At 34.8% G+C, this 23,608-nt stretch overlaps 6 protein-coding genes across 7 annotated transcripts; 3 read left to right on the forward strand and 3 right to left on the reverse strand.

Moving 5' to 3' along the window:
• Positions 1–344: 344 nt before the first annotated feature.
• LOC17883086 (uncharacterized protein At3g28850) lies at positions 345–1,830 on the reverse strand. Its single transcript, XM_006287847.2, has one exon. It carries the CDS (start codon positions 1,781–1,783, stop codon positions 605–607), a length of 1,179 nt encoding a protein of 392 aa, XP_006287909.1. The 5' UTR covers positions 1,784–1,830; the 3' UTR covers positions 345–604.
• Positions 1,831–3,364: 1,534 nt separating this feature from the next.
• Positions 3,365–6,322, reverse strand: LOC17884234. Its single transcript, XM_006288066.2, has 12 exons — positions 5,982–6,322; positions 5,752–5,816; positions 5,514–5,586; positions 5,376–5,394; positions 5,001–5,120; positions 4,597–4,666; positions 4,414–4,457; positions 4,284–4,325; positions 4,037–4,096; positions 3,877–3,944; positions 3,727–3,784; positions 3,365–3,621 (listed from the first exon to the last, which is right to left on the reverse strand). Exons 1-12 carry the CDS (start codon positions 6,293–6,295, stop codon positions 3,532–3,534), a joined length of 1,023 nt encoding a protein of 340 aa, XP_006288128.1. The 5' UTR covers positions 6,296–6,322; the 3' UTR covers positions 3,365–3,531.
• Positions 6,323–11,263: 4,941 nt separating this feature from the next.
• On the forward strand, positions 11,264–11,938 carry LOC17881920. The gene has a single exon (XM_006288703.2). It carries the CDS (start codon positions 11,285–11,287, stop codon positions 11,819–11,821), a length of 537 nt encoding a protein of 178 aa, XP_006288765.1. The 5' UTR covers positions 11,264–11,284; the 3' UTR covers positions 11,822–11,938.
• A 292-nt stretch (positions 11,939–12,230) lies between these two features.
• Positions 12,231–16,513, forward strand: LOC17884654 (uncharacterized protein At5g03900, chloroplastic). The gene is made up of 14 exons (XM_006289087.2): positions 12,231–12,802; positions 13,074–13,181; positions 13,273–13,373; positions 13,474–13,557; positions 13,639–13,714; positions 13,820–13,885; positions 14,165–14,254; positions 14,414–14,479; positions 14,585–14,721; positions 14,827–14,913; positions 15,008–15,071; positions 15,337–15,480; positions 15,858–16,014; positions 16,135–16,513. The coding sequence occupies exons 1-13, from the start codon at positions 12,398–12,400 to the stop codon at positions 15,999–16,001; spliced, it is 1,572 nt and encodes a 523-aa protein (XP_006289149.1). The 5' UTR covers positions 12,231–12,397; the 3' UTR covers positions 16,002–16,014; positions 16,135–16,513.
• A 185-nt stretch (positions 16,514–16,698) lies between these two features.
• Positions 16,699–18,192, forward strand: LOC17884152 (iron-sulfur assembly protein IscA-like 2, mitochondrial). Its single transcript, XM_006289093.2, has 4 exons — positions 16,699–16,987; positions 17,370–17,494; positions 17,625–17,733; positions 17,932–18,192. Exons 1-4 carry the CDS (start codon positions 16,811–16,813, stop codon positions 17,995–17,997), a joined length of 477 nt encoding a protein of 158 aa, XP_006289155.1. The 5' UTR covers positions 16,699–16,810; the 3' UTR covers positions 17,998–18,192.
• On the reverse strand, positions 17,931–21,275 carry LOC17882801 (ABC transporter B family member 29, chloroplastic). 2 transcript variants are annotated; one of them, XM_023781235.1, is made up of 11 exons: positions 21,060–21,275; positions 20,661–20,846; positions 20,453–20,539; positions 20,264–20,371; positions 19,911–20,177; positions 19,598–19,681; positions 19,266–19,482; positions 19,088–19,173; positions 18,802–18,989; positions 18,560–18,689; positions 17,931–18,450 (listed from the first exon to the last, which is right to left on the reverse strand). In XM_023781235.1, the coding sequence occupies exons 1-11, from the start codon at positions 21,255–21,257 to the stop codon at positions 18,304–18,306; spliced, it is 1,698 nt and encodes a 565-aa protein (XP_023637003.1). In that variant the 5' UTR covers positions 21,258–21,275; the 3' UTR covers positions 17,931–18,303. The 2 variants fall into 2 exon arrangements, with proteins under 2 accessions (XP_023637003.1, XP_023637002.1); XM_023781234.1 differs by having other exon boundaries at positions 20,661–21,275.
• Positions 21,276–23,608: the final 2,333 nt, after the last annotated feature.

A 23,608-nucleotide genomic window follows, 5' to 3' on the forward strand; every position in this document is an offset into this window, starting at 1 on the left:
AAGTTGTCGATTGAGCTATTAAAAAAAGTTAATTGTTTAATATCATTAAGAAAAAAGTACTCCGTTACCTCTGCACTAGAACAAACACAGTTTTAGTCGTCATGCGAAATTAGTTGAGTAGTTGCTTCTTCTGGATAATGAAATTAAACGTCTTACAAAATTACCTTCGTCAAATGGTTGATTTAGATTAAATCTAAGCAGTGGTTTGGTGATTCAAAATCCAAATTTTTGAAACATGGTCTAATAACTATCTCAAAGATGGGATACATTAATAACTTGGGATGATGCTGCATAGTCATAAATAGCGTGTTTCTCATGTTGTTCATAAAAATTAGAGCATTGAGGAAATAACTAAACAAAGCAATATTTAAAGTGATTATACAAATTGAATTGAATCTACAAAAAAAAAGGGGTTTACAAACATTAGGAACATATTTCATTACACACACCAAAGAGCACTAAACATGTCTTTAGAAACTCTCTCTCGCCAAATCATTATTACAAACCAAAATCAACACTTCAAATCCAAAGTCAGCCTCCAAAATTAAGTCAAACCTCTTCCAATTAGGACCAAACTGAACCAAAGATAAAAAAGATATCATTCTTAAGAGCAAATTGGACATAGAACCAAACCATTCTCATTACACTCCAAACACTTAACCATATTCTTCTTCTCTTTCTCCATAACCTTGCAACTGCCATTGCAAACCGCACACATCACAAATCTCATCCCTCCGCATCCGCGGCAGCAACCGCCACCTAGCCTCGCCGCGGGGATGCCTTGGAGCAAAATCCCTAATTTGCCCTCCTCCTCTAACTTCATCACTTCCTCAACACTTCCTATCATCCTCCCTTTCACGAATACAGCCGGTATCTTCACATGTTTCGCTCCCATGATTCCCCTGATCTCTTCCTTGAAAACCGAGTGCATTGACACATCCCGCTCCGAGAACCGGACTTCGTACGAATCTAATACCGATCTCACCACATTGCAATCCTCAAACGTCTTCCTTATCCCTCTAAGAGTTGTTATGTAGATGACCACCGAGTTTTCTCCTCCCGGTGGACATTTTTCCGGGAAATTCTCGAGGATCCTCTCCGATTCTCTGGTTTTCTCTGTTCTTCTACTCTCGTGCACCACCGGAGAAATCACCATCTTGATCTGCTCTTTCTCCTGAGACAACTCTCTCTCGTAAGAAGCCACGAGATCTGGATCGAACATTGGACTATAACTCTTCCTCCTCTGCGTCGACGGTTCTTCAGATTTCAAAGGGAAACTCAAACGCATCACGCCTCTCTTGGGAGTTTCGAGGATATTCTTCGGCTTCAGAATCTGATTCGGACTCACACCTCTCGAGTTATTCCCTCCTCTGTTCTCTTTACCCCCAAATCTCTTACTACTTCCTCTCTTCGGAGACTCAACACTAATACTTGATTTCACCGGAGTCTTCCACGATTTCCCGAAAATGCCACGAGATTTGGGACTGATCTTGTTCGGATTAGAAACGTGCATTGAGTCTTCAAGATCTTCCATGAGTTCCCAAGTGTTGATAATCTCCGGATCATCTCTCTTTACAGATCTCCTCGGTTTGATCTCAGATTCTTCAAAGACTTCTCCTTTAGTGACTTCCTGCAACTTAGGAGGAGAAGTCACTGCTCGTTCTTCGATATCGAGATGACCATAAGTAGTTGAAGTAAGAGAGACAATGTGATCGCCGCCATTGTTGACTCTAATCTCTCTTATGAGTTTCTTCTTGCCTAATTTCGAAGAAACACAACCCATTGCTCTCTCTCTCTCTCTCTCTCTCTCACTTGATTTTTACTGTTAGAAGTTTTTTATTTTCTTGGGGAAGAACAGAGATTGAACAGAAGAAGAAGAATGGAGTTATTTAGATTTTATTTTCGAAATTCTTTTTAATTACTTTCAACGGTCATATTTTTTCGAACGGACATTGTGGAAGTGTTAAGTGGATCGAGAGAGTTTTGTCGGAAGTCCTTGTTCTTTATGTTTTATTTAGATTTCACCATATAATTTCTGATTATTGCTCTTATGGTATAGTACTTAAACTTCTAATTTATTTAATTTTTCTCCCTAAAGTATTTGTTTGCATCGTTTATACCCGTGGTGGACTCCTTTACTATTTTATTTGTCTAGATTCTTTCAATTGCAGACTGCAGCAACGGTTCTATTATTGTACGTTAAGCGAACGTTAAACGCTTTCCAATTTTACCTGTCCTTATGAATTTATATATATTTAAGTTATAAAAGTTGACCATTCTTAAATTATTTGTTATATAATCTGTTAAAGACTATAGGTTTTATTGTTGGATTTTTGTGTGTGTTGTATTGTTGAAAGCTTACGTAATTTACAATTTGTGATATTTTCAAATTTATGTTTTTCATTATCCATAAACTTTGTAGGTGAAGAAGCAAATTAAAATAGTTAAATTGTATGGAAGATGGAAACATTATATTTTCCAGTACTAAAGAGAGGGAATGCTATTTTCAGAAATAAATAAATAGAAAAATCTAGACATAACCTCACCCAAGATCACACTTTAAATTAAAAAGATTGAAATAATGACATAAAATAGTAAAAAATCGTTTTGCATATTCTGAAATCATAATGCCACCATACAGAAACGAACCGTGCTTAGCCTTTTTCAGTCTACCTTTTTGTAAAGGTATTCATTTTCAAATAGAATATATTGTGACTACTATATACTATATAGCAAAAAGAAATTTTGGTTATTGATAATCGTTATTTCTTGACCCTACCAAGTGTTGGTACAACTATATATTTCCCTCCATATATGTATAAATTGAAAATTTTTAGCTTAAGATATCGATAAAAATGTAATCATAACAAGCAATTAACTACCATTATCCGTAACAAGTAGTAACCTAAAAAGTTCACAAAACGACAATTCAACCACTAACAACAAAACAAACAATTTCATATATTTTGAAACTTTAGGTTTGAATTTCCAATTTTTTTTTTAGTTTGTTGGTTCAATAACTAAATCTCTATTAGACAGACAAAAGGACACAGAAAAGGAAACAAAAGATCATCCAAAATGAACGGACCACAAATATGTGTTGACTGTTGTTGATGGACCTTTGTTGTAATCATATGCTTGGATTCGGACCACTTCTTCCTTCCGACATCATCTTGCCTCTTCCAAACTCTTCTCTTTATTTACCCCCATGCCTTAATTTAATACGTCCTCGTTACCGATTCTAACTCAGTATGATTAAGTTTTGTTTTCCTATTCTGCCAAATTATTGTTTACGCTGCTACATTCAGTATTTTGATATATATTCACTCCCAAATTCTGTTATATAGCTTTGGAATACAGACAAGATGGACGATCAGAGTTTGAATTAATGTCACTAAAATTTGGCTTAGTACACATTTCAACCCTACACATAACTGACCTTCAAGTTTATTCTTGGAGCAGTTAGTAGCTGTTCATACACATTTCACATATTTGATGTACCTATACGTATAGAGTGAGGAAGAAGAAAACTTAAGCAGCGTAAGTTTGCTTAAGATATTCAACGATTTCAGCACTTTCAAACATCGCAACTCCAGTGTTTGGATCTTCCAGGTATGGCACCTGTTTTTATATATAACAACATAACACAACCCATCAGTGTCATCATCATACTTCAATCAAACCTTTCTTTTATCTTTCACTATGTATGGTATTTTTCTAACCCACCTGAAAGTGACCAGCTCTCTCGAGCAATTCCTGCCGTTTGGGGCTACCGCGAGCACAGCTGATGGAAAATAACAAGTAAAAGAAGGTAATATCAATTAAAAGACTAACATTGTTCCTTCGGTGGCGCTGGTCTAAGAGTTTTATTCATACCTGCGCTGAATGTGTGGCAACTCCAGTTCTACAAGAACTTCACGTACAAGCTTGCAGAATGGAGAACCCTACAGGGAAATTCAAACAACAGACATGTATTTGGATTATGCAGATAACATTTCGGTATTCAATAATTGAGAAAACGTGATGAGATCAAAACCTCATATGCCCAGAATTCAAGTGGCTTAGGTGGGAGTTTTGCTGGTGTGTACAAGTTACCCTGCATAAAAATGTGACAAAACCTGAGACAGATATTGCATAATAGATAGTATTCATGATAGAATTTAATTCAATTACTACATAGGGGATGTGATGATATACTTAATCATCAATATACGTCTTATAAGTTTTCTTTTGGAATTTTCTTTAGAGATATATCAAAGGAATGTAATAGAATTTCCTTTTACCTTTCCCGCACGACCTATCATTGCTAAGCCAGCTGTTATAGCCTACAATATCAAAGAAACAATTTTAGTTTTATATAATTGGATTCTGAAGCAAATGAAAATAAACTGCAACATGTGCCAAAAAACTAACCGTTAAAGCACCAAGTGACAGACTTAAAGGAACTGTTCCATCTCCTGAAACAAGTTTAACCAAAAACAAAGGTATTATTATTTAACTAGAGATGAGTAGACAATGGCAAAGATGATGCTATTGTTGATAACTATAAAGGGAAGAAGTAAATAGAAGTAGAATCAGGCAAAAGAGGAAACAGACCATATTTCTCAGATAGATATTTGATGATTCCATCTGATTCGTACATGGACACTCCTGTATTGGGATCAACCTATAATTACAAGAACCATTATACAATTAAACACATAACACACATCTTATTTCTTACTGATGAAAGTGGCGGCAAGGTAACAGAAAGAGTTCTTGATTGTGAATAATAAGCATAAAAGTTTAAACTAAGGTTTCTGAACGCTAATGAACAAAAAGGAACTTTATATTGCAAAACTATTGCATCTATAGATATCTTCTTGAGCCACATTTCTGTGATTGACGCATCATGAATTTGAACTTAAAGCATGGACATATCAGGGGAAAGACCTTCCCAGAATTGTTTTTGTAAGAAGGATGAAAAAGAAACAGAAAAATCATAAGGATAAATGCCAAACCATGTATGGAAACTGTTGTTTTCCACCCATCTGTTTAACCTTGGGACGGAAATTTGGACTCCCTCTTGGACAGGGATAGTACAAAATATCAAGATCCAACACTGCAACCATTTCCCTGACCTGCAAAATCTCCATATTAGTGAAGTCACATTAAGCTGTGGTGATACATCAAGAATAGCTACGAGATATACATTTTGTTTAAGGGTAATCAGAAAAAGGGACAAAGCAAAAGCTGTCACAGGACAAGATTCAACAACTTGTTTTAATGGTATAAAGCAAATATTTTATGTAAAACAAAATCTTTAGAATCTTGGTTAACCGTGAAACATCTAAGATAATGACATGGATTAAGTGTAAAAGAATAGAGAAAGTTACCTTCCGGCAAAAGGGACAGCTTGAGTTGCATATCGGAAATGGAGAAAAAAGAAAACATTTATTCAACATTAAGAGAAAGGTAGAAAACAAATGGGTCTAATTGAACAATCAACACACAATTAGTAAAAGCATACATACCCTTCAAACTCATATATCTCAATAGGTTTCTCAGGGCGAGGGCCGAGCTTTGAGGTCTCCTTTACCGTGATCCCTACACATATACAAATTACGGACAAACTCCTCTGAAACATAAAAGAAGCTCACAGCTTTGAAGGAAACTAATCCTAATCTTGAACACATATGCATCAAATCCGCTTCTAACATCCTAAACACACAAGAAACAGAAAGTGAAAGATTAAAACTTGTTCATGATTACCCCCTAAACGCAAGGCATACTTATCAGCTGGAATATCTTCCTTGGACACAAAAGAGGCAGAGTACCTAGTAAAATACAAGAACAATACGAAGAAATCAATTCAAATTGCTGCAAAAACATAGCTTTAAATCAAGTATATACTAAGTCCCCATACGAGTACACTCAATTCAATCTCAGAACACAAGAGTGGCCAGAAACTCAATTGGGGGAAAAGAGAAAGGAACAATTACCCAGAAACGAAAACGCCAGTGCCGAATCGGAAAAGCAAACCAATGGAAGCACCCAAGACATCGAAGAGTTTACCCGATTTTATAGCGAACCGTTTCGGCTCTGGTGGCTTGAAACCAGGAGGAGCAGTGAATACAACACCTCCTCCAGTGTCGTCACTGGCCTTCGTAGACACTGAGCCTCCAGAATCAGAAGGTCCAGAGGAAGCTTTAACCATAACTAGGGTTCGAACTGAACTTCTTCGGGAAGAAGAAAGAGCCGATCGGAGAACCGGAGGCTGAGGGAGGTGGATATTGTTCACTAGCATCCCCGCCATCGATTTTTTTTTCCTTCTTCTTCTTATTTTTCCTTTTTCTTTTTATTAAACTTATTTTAACGTTGGTATAATATCACACATAATGGGCCTTATGTTTGGGCCTTTAAGCTTTCAGAGTTTTGAGTCGGCCCATATTGTTCTAACGTTCGGTATGATTTGACCTGGCGTCAGTAACAGTAGAGAAATTACGAACGTTGTGGAAACGGTAACATTTTTTACCGTTTGAAAATATAATATTTTAGTGGGATATGAACGTTATAACTCTCTCTATAAGTACTCCTTTCTTACGTCTGAACTCTCAAATCTGAATCCTCTCTTGCTCTGCCTACTTCTTTACAAATGTCGAATAAAAACCTTGTTTTTAAAAAAAAATCTCTTAGTTCTCTCTTCTTCCCACTTGAGTAGTTCTCTCACTCGAACTTATCTACACTTCTCATGACCCGAGAGACACAAACACAAGTATCCTCACTAGCCGATAGAAATAAGCATCCTCGTACAAGGTACAAATACTCTCTAGTCCAATGTTCCTCTAGTTTTGTTTATCATTATATGTTCTTGTGCTAGATGCCTAGATTGTTTACCTTTTAATCATTTGTTAAGTAGTTGAACCTGAAATTCAAAATGCTTTGTTATAAATCCAGTTTCTTTTATATATATTGTTGTCTTGACTTCAACTATGTGTGTATAAACTGATTTTTTTGGCTACATATGTGTCCTTTAAATAAACTGAATTATTTATTTAGCTAGATAAAAAAATATATGTTGTGTCTAACAAAACATAGAATGAAGTTTTCATTTATTTTTTTGCTGAAAAAACAAAAAATGAATGGGTTTTTACTGTAAACTATCTTTATTTTTTATTTTTATGTAAATTGAATTATGCATGTGCCAAAATTGAGAAACGGAGAAAACGATTGTAATGAAAACTGAATTTAGCTAACTAATTTTGCAGATGGGTTTGAAGGTGAATCGTCAAAACAAGCCTTTGGGATTATGTCTAGCGTTTTCCATCTTCTACTTCGTGAAGTTGACCAGAGTGTATGTAGTCGGCGTTTTTACTCTGATAAAAGATAACATCCGTACGTCGATGTGATGTGGATGAAAGTGGAGAATGTATGTATGTGTATATATGCTACATAGACTGCATATATGTATGTATAGTTTGTATAGGTGATAGATGTGAATGCATAGATGGATGAATAGGCTACATAGGCCGCATAGATGTATGTATATGTGTATATGTATGTGAATTCATAGATGTATGATTAGGCTACATAGATGTATGAATAGGCTGCATAGGCGTATGAATAGGCTACATATATGTATGAATAGGCTGCATAGAATATGAGAGCGCTAAGGGTAGTATAGCGAGACGGACGACACGGTTCCTATAGCAATTGCCTAACACACAACAAAATTTGCCCAAGGTGCAACACAAAAAAACCCCAATTTTTAACAGGAAAAATTGAATGAAAGTACAAATTAATCGCTAGTCGTACACTATGGTTCCGAATGGTAACTGTATTTTTGACTGCGTTAATACTTTTATGGTCTTAAAATGAATTACCGTTTAAAATATTACTAACACGCTGTAACACACCATCGGTTCAAAATATTAGAGAAAACACTTAATGTTACACAAAAAAAAATTGTATAACCGGATAAGAAAATGAGTTTTGTTTTTTGGTTTTTAAAATATAAAAAGATTTCTAAAATTGTTAAAATTGTTTTAGACAGTTGAACTTTCTTATTAGACTTATCATCTCAAATCATAGGAGGAAATATGATTAACACAAAAAAAAAAAAAAAAACTTGAACGGTTTTAAAAGTTTTTATCGGTAAAAGTTGATCAAGTTTTTAAATATATCCTTTTCGAAATGACTCACTCTATTTCATATTTAGTTTACAAAATTTCTTACGTTTCCTTTCTTTCTTCTTGTTAAAATTCTCCCTCTATTTACATTTCAAAAATTTGTAACAAAAACAATTTTTAAAGACGAAGAAAAAAAGTAAAAATATTTAAGATATATAATTCTAATAGCATATAGAACTTAATGGAAATGGAATAACTTAAATCAAATAATCCAGAGTCTTGAAGACACCGTTTTAAACTTGGTAGAAGAAACCGAAGCGCAAAAGCATTTAGTAGTAGTGTTTCATTCAAAAGAGAGAGTCTTTGGACGGTGCCTACCAACGAAAGGCTGCCACTTGTCGAAAGAAGATTTGCTGGAGCCTAAGCACGTGAACCGACCAAAAGCATGGGAACTGAAAGGCCGAGAAATCTAAATTCCTTTTTGCCTTCGTCACCTTCGTGGTTTTGTCCAAAAAGACCCACAAAAGTGCTTCACCTCTCTCTACTTTTTCTCATCAAAGGGCTCTGTACTTTCCAAAAGAGAATGCGAATGGAATCTCAATCTTGACTCGAAAATGTCATTTATAGTAATCTTATCTGGATTTATGTTGCTTCTCTTTTCCGCTTATCTAATTTCGTTATAAAACTTACACAACATACGATATTTTGCAATATTACTTTTTTTTTTTTTTTCTCAAGTTGAAGTTACATGCTATGTGACGTTTTACATACACGTAGGTAACTATAATATGTTTTAACTTTATGATTATAGCAAACGACAGGTACATGACACAATCTTTATATATACTATTTATAAGTTAGTTCTATTTACTTCTGAAAGAAAAAGAAAAATCTGTTCATAATTATATAATTCTTTCTCAGTTTGGGAATATATAATTTATCGTCTATTTTAATAGCTACATAGCAATACTACATACAAGTTTAATGTCACGTTTGTGCATGTCTATCTACTCCAATTGTTTTTTATTTTTTCTGGAATAGGTCGTGTTTACTGTATAGTATTAGATGGTCATTACATGAGTCATCTTGGTCATGAGAATAACAATATCTATAACAAAACAAGACAAACATTAAAGACTACAATATCTATTTGTAAAGAGAGAGAGTTGAATATTCAAAAGTGAACCAACGCCAATCATCTGGTTGATTCGGCCTTTGAATGTAGGCGCAGCAGCGTATGCGCTTTGTAAACATTTTTTAGGTTCCTAGGACATATATGTGGTGACAAATTAGAGACAATGACATCCATATATAAATAAAACACTGTTTTTTCTAAGTCCGCCATCATTGCCTGTAAAACTAGTGCATTGCATTTTACCAAATACGTGCTCTTATTGTTTTGTTTTTGGGTTCTTGTGCTTGTTGTTTCTCTTATTAATTTTTGTATATCAATTAACCTTTTGTTCGTGGATAAATTTTTTAGTTAGTTTCCAATTTATAGAAGAAGATTACTGTTCTCGTTTGGACATACATGCGCATATGATTTTTTTTTCTTCTTCGTTAAGTTGTTTCTCATATTTTAATCCTCGGTTAAGCCAAAGTAATCAACCAAAATGCTTGCTAGTCTATTTATCTGAACTAATTAACCTCTTACGTTTGATAGTCTATTTGCTTAAAACCTTTACTCCCTCGCCAATATGATTTACAGTCAATTTGATTGATTTGACGTAGGATTAGAAAAATGTTTGGTTCTTATAAAAAGTGTGTAATCCCAACAAAATCAAGTGGAACTTTTGGACATGGGACAAGCATGGTGAGTTGCCACTAGTAAGTTTTTCTATTCATACAAAAATTATGTAAATACTGTATAATTATACTATTGCGACATCAGGGTTGTTTAATCAGTAATAGGAGAACACAATGCTATAGTCAGGAACTTGGTTGAAGTTTTCCAGAACAAAATTCCACCGATTCAGATATATAAGCATTTTTTCAGCCACCACGCACTACAAGAGACGAAACACATTCGTGATGCCCCTACCGCCCAACGTTTGTAAGGAAAAATCAATGGCATGCTTCTATTTTTATTTCCTAGAAAGATGCAACCACTGTATCACAAAGTCACAAACATTTAATTGAAACCCTACATAGTTCTTATATACCCACCCATTACCTGTTTTGTGTTATTATTTAATAGCTTCTGTTGACCTCTCAATCTCATCTAATTCTTCTAGTTTCACCTCTATGTCCTTGTCACACTCATTTTATAAGCACATTCAGTTTTCTTCGTCTCGAATTAGTAATTCTTAATTGAACATTAAAAGTGTGTATAAAAAGAAAAAGAAAAGTGAACATTAATTAATGTTATCTCATAAAGTAAATTTGATTTTATCTCATATCAATTAATTCGGGGAAATCCGTAATTATATGAAAATATAATCTACAATTATCGTTTGTATTTAAACTATATAATATAATATAAACCATATCATAAAACGAGGACAAAACCGCGTGCATACGTATGCATTGTATATGTGTGAGATTTTAATGTATAATTAAAGCCCTCTTGTATCTTATTAGTATGGGCATGCCGCATGCGTAACAGCGCAAGTAGCCATAGTGTTTTTATAGTTTGTACGTTGATTAGTATATATCTAAGAAGACACCGATTAGTTTTGTATGGGAATTTCTTCAAATAAATGTATGGTACATATATATACTAGGAATGATAAAAAAAATATATTGCATGGGATCAAATATTATATATCAAAGACGCGCGACACAACTTGGGATCATGACACTAACACAAAAACATAAGTTGTCATTATATACGATGATGATGTATTCTCATGTGCACTTGCACCGCCAACTCGATTTCAGTTTTCCTTAATAAAAAAAAAAGTAAAACCATATAAAGGAAGATGAATGAAGACCTTTGACAAAAAAAAAACATCGATTCATATAAAGGGGGATACATGGAGTAATGAGCACCCGACCACACCACCCCACCCACTATAAAATATTAAAAGGCAAAGAGAGAAAAATCAAATCAGGTCCCACGTGATATATTGGCACACTAACGAAATTATATAAATATACAAACACAAATCTCCAAGCAAAAACAATACAACAACAATAACAAGAAAAAGTACGAAAACTAGAAGAAGAAGAAGAAGATGGGGAACTGTTTAGTAATGGAGAAGAAAGTGATAAAGATAGTGAGAAATGATGGAAAGGTACTTGAATATAGAGAACCCGTTTGTGTTCATCACATCCTTACTCAATTCTCTGGCCACTCTCTCTCTCACAACAACACTCATCTCCTGCCTGATGCTAAGCTTATCTCCGGCCGCCTCTATTATCTCCTGCCTACATCAATGATCAAGAAGAAGGTCAACAAGAAAGTGACGTTTGCGAATCCTGAAGTGGAAGAGGACGACGACGAAAGATCACCACTAAGAGAAGACGATGATTCTAGTGAAAGCAACAGCAAAATCATGGATGGTGTCGTGAGGATGAAGATAGTTGTGCATAAGCAAGAGTTGGAGAAGCTGCTTCAAGGAGGGTCGGTCCATGAGATGATGTATCAGACTCTCGAGAAACAACAACTCTTGGTTACTGATGATCATGATGATGGTGATCTTGAATGTTATAGCGGCTGGAGACCTATGTTAGATAGCATACCTGAATCTGAAAGTTTCAGAAGAACATAATTAACACATATCTGTTTTTGTGGTTTTGTTGTATAGAAGCTTCAAAGCTATATTATAGAAAAAGACTGTGTGATATTGATCATGATGACAGTTAGAGCTTTATTGTTTTGTTTCCAAGTAAATTAAAAGGAAATTTTCTTCAATGTTTTGTCATGGAGTGGGATCGAAGAACTCAAAAAAGGAAAAGTAACAACCGTATGTATTATATGCTCTAATGACTATATATAACATCTGTTCAAATCTCTTTCATTCAGTGTAAGATAAATTTGATGTTGTCTAACAACTGTTAACAAAGAAAACATAATGTGTTTTGGTAGAGACATCCACTAAACCAAAGAAAGTTTCCGGTTAAAGGTGTTATAACCGGAAGGCGATTTTAAGCGTACCGATCGGTTTTGGATTTCGCTGCTCTGCGTCGTGGGAGAGAGATAATCATCACTTTTTCCAGGCAGTGGGAAAGAAAAATCCGAAAGCTTCGATTTTGAACCATATAAATCATCATCTTCCATGGCGGAAATTCGAAGTTATAACTAGACGAAGAAGAAGACGAAGAAGATAAAGCTTTGTAGTTAGAGAATGGCGTGTGTATCGACATGCTTAGTCCTCTCCCCTAGGTTAACTCAAGTGGGTTTATCATCAAACAAGTCTTCTTTGATTCGCCACAGATCTTCCGTTGATCGTTACTCTTTCCCCGGAATCTTGACGGAGAGGTGTCTGAGCACTCCTCGGAAGCTCACTCGCCATGGAATCGCGGTGGTGAAGGCGGCGAGTTTAGATAAGGTTAGTGGCGCAATCAAACCAGGTGGATTGGTGGAGAGTGATAAGTTGCCGACTGATGTACGGAAACGAGCGATGGATGCTGTGGAAGAGTGTGGCCGGAGAGTCACTGTTGGTGATGTCTCCAGTAGAGCTGGCTTGAAGGTTACTGAAGCTCAGACAGCTCTTCAAGCTCTCGCGGCTGATACTGATGGGTTTCTCGAGGTACTGGCTAATTCGATTTCATCCCCATTTACTCAATTGCTAAAAGATTTGAGGATATTCTGATATAAAGTATTGATCTTTATTAAGAACGAAAGCAGCAGTACATTAGAAATTTGATTAACTGCAATGAGATTAGTGTAGAATGCACTTGAGTAACTCAATTCCGATGATCCGAGGAGATTTTGATGTAAAGTATTGATCTTTATGCGTTACATGTTTCGTTTTAGTCTGTGTAAAGGTGCTAAATTCAATGAAACGTTTCTTCATTCAGGTGTCGGATGAAGGTGATGTGCTTTATGTTTTCCCAAAGGACTATCGAACTAAGTTGGCTGCCAAGTCGTTAAGGATACAAATTGAACCATTTCTTGAAAAGGCAAAGGTAGTGTCTTTTTGTTATGATTTATCCATTTCCTTTTAACAGTGAATCGCTTTGAAGTTGAGTGTTCTGATCTCTGTTATGTGCCTGGCAGAGTGCTATAGACTATTTGGCTCGTGTTTCCTTTGGCACGGCGCTTATAGCGTCTATTGTTATCGTCTACACATCAATTATAGCCCTGCTTTCAAGCAGAAGGTATGTGTTTGACTTGGCTGCAGTTTAGTTATCAAGATATGTTATTGTTCTGGACAATGGTCTTGGTTTAATTTTACACTACCTTTGGGTTTTGTTATAGCGATGATGATAATCGTCAAAGAAGACGCGGGCGTGGGTATGATTCAGGATTCAATTTCTATATCAACCCTGTTGATCTGCTTTGGTAATTTTAATTTCTCGTTTTTTTTTTAATTCTTAACCAATAGAGAGCATCTGTAATTATAGTCTAGTATTTTTATGTAAGGTACTGGGATCCCAATTATTACAACAGGCGTCGAGCTCGAGAAGATGAAGGAAAGGGAATGAATTTCATTGAATCTGTAAGTGGAAGTTGAATTTGAGAGCTTTTATGCTTTGCTTTATGTGTCCTTCCCACATTGCTTTTGAGTGACAACGGCTTGAACTAAGTGACAGTTGTTCTGTAGGTTTTCTCGTTTGTATTTGGAGATGGTGACCCAAATCAAGGAATTGAAGAAGAGAGATGGCAGATGGTAATGTCCAGGACCAAATTTACTCATAATTTTTTTCAAGTTCTGGATCCATGTCAGGTCACTAGTTCCAATCTGGAGATATCTTAGATGCTGTTTCTTGTTTTTCTATAAGCAAAATTGGTTACTACTTTCGACATATCTTATGGAAAAGAGATTGTAGTTATGCTTCTTTTTTTTAACTCCTATAAATATTCTTTTAAAGGTTACGAGTTTGAAAAGATCCATCACACTCATAAGAATGAAGTATTAGTAATCATTCTTTTTGATACATATTCTCAGATTGGGCAGTATATAACTTCTAGAGGAGGTGTTGTTGCAGCTGATGAACTTGCTCCGTACCTTGATGTGCCATCTTCAAAGAGTGCTATGGTTTGTTTTGCTTATTATTTCTTCCAAATGGAACTAATGAAACTAATTTTCTTATGCTGCTAGCTGTCTTTGTACTGGTCATTTGTAATTCTTTACATCTTGCGTTAGTTGTATCACAATATTGTAAGAGACATAAAATTTTCTTTTTGATGCTTACAGAACGATGAATCCTACATTCTACCTGTTCTTCTTCGGTTTGATGGTCAACCTGAGTTGGATGAAGAGGTATGCAAATCCTCTTTTTGGTTGCCTGATATGTGATCCCGATGGTGCATGATCTTCCACGTTTTCTTTGGTCATTTTATTAACAATTATATCTCTGTTGTGTAGGGAAATATTTTGTACCGGTTTCCTTCCCTGCAACGTACAGCTTCTGGATCTAGCAGACGAAAAGAATATGTGGGGAAATGGTTTGACTGGGTTGCAGATATGGAGAAATTCTTCAAGGAGAAAAAATGGCAATTTAGGTTCTTATCATTGTTTGAACATGGATTTTAATGTCTTACACTTATGAGAAGTTTGTATTGCATTTGTGGTTCAGTTTCTGATAATGGAATCTTCTTTCTTCACAGTAAAACAAATACGTCCGAGAGAGCATTGGTCATTGGCCTAGGTGCAGTGAATCTCTTTGGTGTGATTGTTCTAAACTCGCTGCTAAAGTAAGGCCCTCCTTGATTAAACTCTACTCAATCTTCCCTAGTGTGTGTATAATTAAATCTTTAATGTAACTTTTTTTTTTGTGTTCGTTTCCAGCGAGATGGCTGTCAGGCCAGGTGGATTTCTTACCTTTGTTAAGAATATATATCCACTACTTCAGGTATGATTTAGTTTCTCTTGATATGGCTAACCTTTTATTAAATTGTTTCCTGATTTTGATTTTTCCTATTCGCTCTAAACATGATTTTGTTGTTTCTAAGCATGATTTTTTTTTTTTGGTGAATTCTAAGCATGATTTCTGAGACAAACAAGTTCTTAATGGATTTTAATTTTGTAATCCAGTTATCCAGATGACTGGTCTGCATTTGAAACATTGTGAACTAATTATCTTGGTCTCCTTCATGACTGTAAAAACGACTATGCAGGTATACGCAGGTTCATTCTTTGCCATTCCTTTGATTCGGTGGTTTTCAATCAAGAGAAAGAATAACCAGATAGAGACCAGAAACAAAGCTCGACTACAATTTGCACGAGCACTTGAATCTCCAGATATCGCACTAAGGCGTAAGGTAGGCACATCAGTAGTAACATAAATCTAGGGAGATGTTTATTTTGGTTTCTGTCGATAGATATAATGCGACTTCCAAACATGTTCTACTTTCCTGATGAGATAGCTTCGCCCACATTTTCCATTAGTGGGTAAACCCTTGCCAACTATCATAAAGGGTTTGTTCTGAAACTTCTATGATGCCTGCATATCCGTGGGATCTCTTCATGTGATTACCCACTTGCGATTGCTTTCTTTGACAGTTGAGATGGTGGTTCTTATGATAGCACCAGCCAGACTAAAGCTCATTTCTTGGATTGTTTTCCTGAATACTTCACATATATGTTTTTCTTATCACTTGGGAGTAGTGAAATAACACCTTTAAATGATGCAATGCAGCTACTAAGTGCAAGGGATATGGCTCAAAATACAGTCATCGGGAAGGAGCGGATCGTGTATAGTACAGATAGAGATATGATGGAACAAAACTATGAGACAGACGAGTGGGACAGAAGATTCAAAGAGCTGGAAAAATCGGACTGAAATGTCATATATGGTAAGTGAATGAGGCAATTGCACATTTTCTGCTACAATTACTAATAATGATTGTATATGAATCACTTACATTCTCTGTATCTCAATCTTGACGTCATCTGGTTTTGCATTTGACTTGTAGGGACTTGTTTATTGCTAAGTTACGTAGTAGCTCACACATCATCCGCTACACAGAACTATCTCAACAACTTAAAAAACATTGATGGACGCTCAAGTTTCAAGCGGATGATACAAGCCATGGTACATACTATTTAGACATTCTTCCTCTCTCTGAGACAGAGAAAATAATTGGCTTTATAGGTCTCTTAAGTTCCAGAAGTAATAGACCATTGTGTGCTACTCGTTAACACAACAAGCTTGGTCTTGTTCCTGAGAGTTACTAGATGCAACAATAGATTATGTACAGTAATTTGTATATACAAAAGTCCAAATTCTTGGTCATGAGAATGTTCAGTGTAATATCTTTCTGTTTAAGAGAGCTATTCACTTTCTAGAGAAAATTGATAAATTTGCAATTTACGGACAAAATTGATTTCAAACGGTTTAATGGGGCCAATTTGGAAAATTTAACTTGTTTGGGGACGTTACAGAAATAAATGACGTGGACGCTAAAATAAGCGTGGTCTTCACAAGACCAATCTTTCTTTCGCCTCCCTTCTTCATCGTCATCATCACCAAGTCAGAATTTTTTTTTCCCAGAAAGCTTTAAACTTTCGTCTTCCATGGCGAAAAACTTATAAAATTCGATTAAGTGTAGAAAGGGATTGAGAGAAAGGTTCTGAAGGATTTATAAAATCATGTCGAGATCTCTGGTGAAACGCGTTGCTCCTTATTTGGCTGGTCGTATTAGAGAAAATCATCGATTACTTAATTTTTCCTCTGCTTCTGCTCTCACAGAAGCTTCTTCTCCTTCTTCTTCCCAATCTGAATCGTCTTCTCTTGATGTCGTCCATCTCAGCGACAATTGTATTCGGGTATGGAATCTGCTGTTTTTAAATTTGTCTCTTGCAAATTCCAATCTCTAAGATTTTATGGATTTGGTGTTCGGTTGGATTTTGCTACAATTTGACGATTCTTTTCAATGAAGTTCTTAAATTTAAGAAATATTTGGTCTGTTTGGAACATCCATAGTTTACGAATTTTGTGGAAATGGAGACAATGAGAAACCTTTGTACCTCTAAACTGCTTGAATTGGATATATCAGTTATTCACAAAGCTTTGCAATTTCTGCTCCTTTGCTATAGTTTATGAAACATTTTGAATCATTCAACTTACCTATTTTAGATTGTTGGAATCAGACATTGTTGGTTGTTTTGCTCCTTCTCTTGACCTTTATGACTATTATCATTTTGTCAGAGAATGAAAGAGTTACAATCTAGTGAACCGGAGAAGAAACTGCTTCGCTTGGGTGTGGAGACCGGAGGGTGTTCTGGTTTCCAGTATGTGTTTGAGCTTGATAATAGAACTAATCCTGATGACAGGTACTTTCTTTAGTCACCTCAAGCCTTGCTATTACTATTCTTTCCCTCAAGCTACAAGAATCATGATTCTCGGTGTTGCACAAGAGTGTTTATTTTTTTTCTCATGTATAGCTGTTCTTAAACATGGCAGGGTTTTCGAGAAGAACGGTGTCAAATTGGTTGTAGATAATGTTTCATATGACTTTGTGAAAGGTGCTACGGTTGATTATGTGGAGGAACTGATCCGTGCTGCTTTTGTGGTAAACCCCTCTTTTGTTTCTAAATTTGATAGTGTATGGAAGCATTTTTGTATGTTTTGTCTGAGCTGATTGATTCTTAACTATCATTTCTAACATGTTGTGTCCTGTGTTTTTGAAGACAAAATATATTTTTGAAACATGTTTTTCAGTAATTTTCTTTAACATTTTCAATTCATTTTGTTATGCTTTGGTGTTCAGGTAGCTGAAAACCCAGCCGCAGTGGGTGGATGCAGTTGTAAAAGCTCCTTCATGGTGAAACAGTGAATCGTCGAATCAATCTTCTTTACATGGAGTAGAATCCAAAAATATAATCTTTTGTTTATTACATGTATAATGTCAGAAGTTTTGCTATGTATCAAAAGGCATAACTAGGGAGAGATACAAAACACTGTAGGCTTCTAGCTCAACAAATGATTTGTTCATCCTATTTTTAAAGAATAATGGAAAGATTTACACTAAGAGGAATCTTGTATCTTCTCTTGTTAATTTACAGAACAGCTGGTCTCTGCCTATATCATAAAAAAGAAAACAGTTGGTCTCTGCCTGCTCTTGATCATACTTTCATTAATCTCAAATCACGAGTCCAGCTGATGAAAGCGAGTCCTTGTGAGTATTTAATAGAGAAGAGCGATCTAACTCCTTTAGTTTCCCCTTCTCCAACAAGAACACTCTCTGCGCCATCATCACTGTCTCCAATCTATGTGCAATCACAATTACCTGTAAATGCAACAGATCAGAACACTGGAACCAGGGAGTTTCTGAATAGTCTCAGTGATGATTCATTTAAAAGGTTGTTTGAATGTAAGAACCAGATGTGTGCTTTTACCGTATGGTCTTGCATTACACGTTCAAGAGCTTCTCTGACTAGCAACTCTGACAAACTATCCAATGCTGAAGTTGCTTCATCCAAAATCAGCACGGATGAATTCTGATAGAGCGCTCTTGCTATAGCTAGTCTGAACATTTGCCAATGATAACAATACGGTAAGCATCCTGAAGATAATATATGGAACTGGTTTGGGCAAGAAAAAAATATCACTGAGTTTTAATCACTCTTCCAGACCCCACCTTTGCTTCTGGCCTCCGCTTAAGCTTGAACCCCTGGGACCAACTCCTGTGTTGTAACCCTCTGGTAGGTTTCTGATAAATTCATCAGCATTTGCAGTTTTTGCAGCAAGCTCAACTCTTTTCATGTCAATTCCTGTCGTGAGATCTCTGTACCCAATGTTGTCAGCAATTGTCCCTGAAAACAGAGTCTTGTATGTGTAGGAAAAGTTGAGTAACTACGATGAACCATTATAAGAATCTTGGGATGAATCATGAAAGGAGGTAAAATTTGAGAACTGAAACTTACTGTGTCCTGTGAAACCAGACCAACATGCTTCCTCAAACTTTCCAGTTTGATATCCTTGATGTCATTTTTGTCAATGAAGATAGAACCTATTCAAGAAAAAATTGCGATTAGATGACAAATTGTTGGTTCTAAACGGTGGGATTAGATGGATGCAAGTTAAGAACTAAGTTTTTCTAACCAGATGAAGGTTCATAAAGGCGGAGAAGCAATTTGATCAGTGTAGTCTTTCCTCCTCCAGATGGCCCAACCAGAGCTATAGTCTCTCCTGCTTTAATATGAAGATTTAACCCTTCCAAAACGGGAAGCATACTTTCGTCATACTTAAATGATATATTGCATAACTCAACTTCGCCACCAACTTTTTCCAATTGAATGGCTTCAGGTCTCTCGATCACCTAATTTTCAAAACATGGCCACAATGGAATTTGCATCAGAACTCGAGATAGACAAAACCAAATCATTAAGAGCATAAGCTGAAGAAAAAATCAGAGGAAAGATAGGGTGTAGTACCTTAGATTCCAAAGAGGTCAAATCAAACAAACGTTCTATTGCTGGCTCTCCTTGTTTCAATTCATTATAAGCTTTTCCCAGATCCTGCATGATTCTTTAAATTAAAAATCCCAATAAGACAGTTCCTCAAGGTTAAGTGGCTTAAACAGATGTCTAATGAACTAAGAAAAATCACATTTGATAATCAAAAATAATAAATTAAAAGAAAAGAAGTAATAGTTTGCATCTAAGAGCAACAGATTCAACAAGTCATAAAGATTAAAAAAAAAGTATGTAGGCGAGGCATGGAATGCCACACTGAAAAATGTATTACCTGGACAGGATCGATCAAGAAAGCTAATGATGCCACGAAAGACACAATAGCACTAGAGCTTAAAGAAGAGCCAGCAAGTATCACTGCTCCAACACAAAATATCGACAATGATCCGAGATACATAACTTGAACAATCTGAGGGATAAGTGACTTCATTTTCTTCTTCTTAAAACGTTCATCGAGGTCAGCACGAGCAAACCTTTGAAACCTCACACTCTCAGAGATCTCTGCGTTATTAGCCTTCACAAACAAAATTGCAGGAAGGACCTAAACATAGAAATAAAAAGCTCTACTTTAGTAACTTTGGGGGTTATGAACAGCAAGAAGAAAAACACAAAATGCATAGAGAATACCTCATTCAAGTAGGTAGAGAGTTGAGCAGAAGCAATCTGAGCGTTTCTAGATATCTTACGAAGCCGGTCTCCAAGATATGCTATGAGAAGCGCAACAGATGGGATCACCTAGAACAAAAGCAAAAGCTAGTAAGAAAAGTGCATAGCAAAAAACACACACACACAAACAAATACAATTACTTCACTCACCATTGCAGAGACTAGTGTCAAGGCAGGACTTGCAACAATCATATGTGCCGTCATTACAGATATCTGGATAGCACTGGGCACAACTGTCTGCCACAAGTATAATAATGTATGCTTATATAATCAGCCAACACAATCTACCTGGTAAATTGGAGAAAAAAAGAAGGAAACTTTTCTCTTTGCAAAGTGATGAAATTTCATTACTACTTACGTTGAGAAGAGCATAGATAGTGTCAGCAACTTCAGAAGCTTCAGCAGTGATCCGATAGGCAATATCTCCTGATGAGATTCCATTCCCACCTTCGAAGAACTCAAGCTCTCTCTCTAAAACTCTCCGATACGCGAAAACACGAATCTTGTAGACAGTATTCAGAGCAGCTTCCCAGAGAAACGCTTGCTGCAGATAATAAGCAACAACCTTAGTCAGAACCAAACCCGCCAAAACGAGACATTCGCCTTTGAGCTTCGTCAAGCTCGCGGCGTTAGCGTTAAGGTTAGAAGTGAAGGAACCGAGCCTAGGGACAATCTGAGAAAGCGAGACAACAGAGACACAGCTGCAGAGCCAACCAAGAAGGACGGTTCTAGATTCCGATTGCAGATAGGGTCTAACATTTTCAAGGGGTTTTAGTGAATTGACTGTTGGATTATTGGCCCGAAGTCGGAGAATGGATGTTTTACGGGAGATCAGAGGTCTCGGATATGGTAGAAATGTGGGTTTGAGGAAGAGAGATGAGCTCCGGCGGTGAGATAGCGGCGGAGGAGGAATGAGAAGGCACGGTGGTGTCGTTACGCGGAAGAGAACTGTCATTTCTCTCCTAAAAACAAATTGATTCGGATCCAAACGAATCAACTTTGAATATTATTATTTTAACAATTCTTCTTAACCGAACCTAAACCGAAAATTGAAGCGATTGCTAGATCGAGGCCTTTTATGAGTTTTTTAACTTTAAACCCCGAGGCCCGTTAATGTATGTTCATTAACATTAGTATCATGATCTAAAACCCACGCGCATCAGTTGCGCGTAGAGGGCGTTAAGCAAAAACTGCATAAAAACACGATTCCTAAATAACACTGCGCGTGGCCATATTTAATAATGTATCTCAACAAAAAAAAAGTTTATAAATTAATACACTAGGTAATGTCCCGCGCATATGCGCGCGTTGTTGTATATTTATTTAATTATTTTAATTTATTTATCACTTATAAAAAATAGATTAAATAAATTTTAATGCTTATGATATTTTTACATGTTATTTATTTAAATCATACAATAGAAGCATACATCCATATCTTTTGAATTTATTCGTTGATTAATTGTTCAATTAATCAATTTTGATAGTAATTTTCTTTAGTACTTTTAAGTATTTTTGATAAAACAATAATATTGTTAATGATTAAAATAGGAATGATATTGGGAGAATTTAAAAAATACCCCTTTAAAAATACCACTTTTTAAATTTACCCCATTTTCAAACTTTATCAAAACAACCACTAAAAATGTTGAAATTTATCCAAATATGTGTGTAAACTTATAAATATACACAAAAATTACCTTTATTTGTGTATAAAATTTTATTTATTTCAATGTCTTACTAATTGGTTTGAATATAACAAAAAAATATTTTGTTAAAATAATTACATACTTTGAAAATAAAATAAATATACATGAATATGTGAGAAAGAAAAAAACATATAAAGTAAAACAATGAAAATGGTTTATTTAGCTTGATTTTCTTTTGGTGCGATGGTCAGAAATCAATATTTTTGAATCTCATCGATAAAGTAATTTCCTTATAGCCATAAAATATTATTATACATATGTATTATACATTTAATAGTATAAAAAACAATGAAAAAATGAAGAAGTACATAAAATAAAGAAGAAATATAATTGAAAACAAAAATTTTAACCAAATATATAATCAAGCTCTTACAATGATATCTTAATTGAGCTTTCAACCCATGCAAGAACATTAAAAATTAAACAAAGAAAATATTGAGAATATCAGATATGGTGGAGGAGGATGTAAAAATGAGTATTTATATGATAAAATATGATGTAAGTTACAATTCTAAAATAATTAAATCAGAGGAGTTATAATTATATTTTATAGTGTGTTAATTGAAGTTAAATGAAGGAAACAAATAGTCAATTGAAAGGTTATATAATTTAAGTTACAATTAAATAGTAAAGTGTGGATTTCAAGTATGAATTAAAGTATATGACTAAATGTGTTAGATATTTGGTTTAATTAAAAATAAATATTATAATTAAAAAATAAATGCTAAATGGACGAATAAGGAGAGAGTGAGACCTTAAAAATTCCCAAGAAATAATTTTATTTTTAATCTCTTTTTATATTCCTCTTAATTTAAGTTATATTTTTGGGTTTAATTATATTTTTCATCCTTGTAGTATATATAATAGATAGAAAATGGAATATCAAATTGTTTTTTAGATAGGAAATCAAGTATAAAATTCAAAGTTAAAACAAATTATAATGTTCTTTGTATTATTACATGTTGAGTCACAAACTAAATATAAGGATCATTATTCTTAAAAGAATGTATTACAAATTGGTTTGATAATTATATAACAAAAAGTTTATTTTGTTAAAAAATTACATACTTTTGAAAATAAATTAAATATACATGAATATGTGAGAACGAAACAAACATCCAAAGTGAAATAATGAAGATGGTTTCTTTAGATTGATTTTCTTATAACCATAAAATATTATTATACATATGTATTACATTTAAAAATATAAAAACAATGAAGACATAAAGAAATACATAAAAACAAAAAATAAATAAAATTGAAAACAAAAGTTTAAACTAAATAATTAATCAAACTCTTACAATGATATTTTAAATGAGTTTTCACCCCATGCAAGAACTTTTAAAAAAAAACAAAGAGAATAATGAAGATATGAGATATGGTAGAAAAGGATGTGAGAATGGCTATTTATATGATAAGAAGTGATGTAAGTTACATTTTTAAAATAATTAAATTAGAGGAGTTATAATTATAATTTATAGTGTGTTTAATTGGAATTCAATAAAGAAAACCAATAGTCTTTGGAAATTTATATAATTTTCAGTTTCATTTTAGTAGTAAAGTGTGAATTTAAAGTATGAATTAATGTATATGATTA

The sequence above is a fragment of the Capsella rubella genome, unplaced genomic scaffold (genome assembly GCF_000375325.1).
Source record: "Capsella rubella cultivar Monte Gargano unplaced genomic scaffold, Caprub1_0 scaffold_6, whole genome shotgun sequence".
In the NCBI taxonomy this organism is placed as follows: Eukaryota; Viridiplantae; Streptophyta; class Magnoliopsida; order Brassicales; family Brassicaceae; genus Capsella; species Capsella rubella.